This window comes from Nansenia antarctica (assembly GCF_963989245.1).
Source record: "Nansenia antarctica genome assembly, contig: SCAFFOLD_521, whole genome shotgun sequence".
Lineage (NCBI taxonomy): Eukaryota > Metazoa > Chordata > Actinopteri > Argentiniformes > Microstomatidae > Nansenia > Nansenia antarctica.
Window position 1 is genome coordinate 20001 of NW_027663276.1, and position 1863 is coordinate 21863.

The 1863-nt window shown below is 38.4% G+C and overlaps 1 protein-coding gene across 2 annotated transcripts in view; it reads right to left on the reverse strand.

The window, feature by feature from the left end:
• Positions 1-727, reverse strand: part of LOC308175170 (transmembrane protein 185-like) — a gene marked incomplete at both ends in the record, with an annotated part of 8840 nt that extends 8113 nt beyond the window's left edge. For both annotated transcript variants that reach the window (XM_080550885.1, XM_080550884.1), the window contains one exon: positions 690-727. In XM_080550885.1, the coding sequence (XP_080407011.1) occupies positions 690-727 (38 nt within the window). The remainder of the gene's footprint in view (positions 1-689) is intronic.
• Between the last annotated feature and the right edge of the window lie 1136 nt (positions 728-1863).

Below are 1863 nucleotides of genomic sequence, written 5' to 3' on the forward strand. Positions count from 1 at the left end.
GATAGTTCATGTAGTAACTATTACTAGATAGTTCATGTAGTAACTATTACTAGTCGAGTAGAACTATCCTATGTGACCAGCTAACTTCGCTACAGTAATAATACTACTACTACTACTAATAATAGTAATAATAATAATAATACTTATAATAATAGTAATGATAATAATAATAATAATAATAATAATAATAATAATAATAATAGTAATAGTAATAGTAATAGTAATAATAATAATAATAATAGTAATAATAATAGTAATAATAATAATAGTAATAGTAATAATAATAGTAATAATAATAATAGTAATAAATAATAATAGTAATAATAATAATAATAGTAATAATAATAATAATAATAATAGTAATAATAATAGTAATAGTAATAGTACACTACAGGGTAATACACATTTAACCAGCCTCTCCGACATAGGCTATAAGTGATGCTTATCAACAGCCAGCCATGGCTGCGTTCGTAAACTCGCTCTGGAAATCGTATCAGCACTCATGGAATGCCTCTTGTCCAATCAAATGACTTGGTCCCTTTATGTCGTTGAACCCAATGTGCGCTCCGGCGCTCTCAGAGCGACTTTACGAACGCACCCCATGTCTCGTTAGCAAAGCGGGCTAACGGTGTCTACCTAAAGGCAGCGTTCAGCGTTAAGGCATCGCAAGGTTTCACTCTGAGGTTTACCTGGGGTTGAAATCCTGGAAGAACCCCCGCAGATTCATAACTCCGGCCGGTAGTGTCCTAAACCATAGTTGATGAGATGAAACGCTGGAGGAGGATGTTACTGCTAGCTGGCTAGCCTGTCTCTCTCTCCTCCCAGACGTGGTGACGTCAGAGTCTGTCTCTCTCTCCTCCCAGACGTGGTGACGTCAGACTGCTAGCTGGCCGGTCTGTCTCTCTCTCCTCCCAGACGTGGTGACGTCAGACTGCTAGCTGGCTAGCCTGTCTCTCTCTCCTCCCAGACGTGGTGACGTCAGACTGCTAGCTGGCTAGCCTGTCTCTCTCTCCTCCCAGACGTGGTGACGTCAGACTGCTAGCTGGCTAGCCTGTCTCTCTCTCCTCCCAGACGTGATGACGTCAGACTGTCTCTCTCTCCTCCCAGACGTGGTGACGTCAGACTGCTAGCTGGCCGGTCTGTCTCTCTCTCCTCCCAGACGTGGTGACGTCAGACTGCTAGCTGGCCGGTCTGTCTCTCTCTCCTCCCAGACGTGGTGACGTCAGACTGCTAGCCGGCCAGCCTGTCTCTCTCTCCTCCCAGACGTGGTGACGTCGTGGCACGTCGATATTAATAATAATAATAATAATAATAATAATAATAACAATAACAATAATAATAATAATAATAATAATAGCCTTTATTTGTAGAGCACTTTTCCTGCAAACGTTGCCGCTCAAAGTGCTTCAACATCTCCACACAGCATAAAAAACAATAATAGAACAATAGTAATCAATAAAACACACAATCGCAATAATATAAACTACGTCATAAAACAAGAATAGACCTTACAACCGTGGGGCATAGAACAAAGATAAACAAAATAACTACATAATATAAGAATGACTATAAGATTAAAACAAGTATATACATATACAAATATATACAATATTTATATATATTTATATATATATATATATATATATATATATATATATATATACATATATAGATTCATCAACTAACGTTAAAATATACATTTAGAAAGTAATACAGTAATTAGGTAGACGGTGTTGGCGACGACAGGAGGAATGCCATGGCAACAATGTTACCAACACAGCATGAGCTTAGAATGAAAAGGTTCTATTGTAGTGCCGGAGGAAAAAGGAAAGACGTAGGCAACGTAATGATAACTGTTTAATC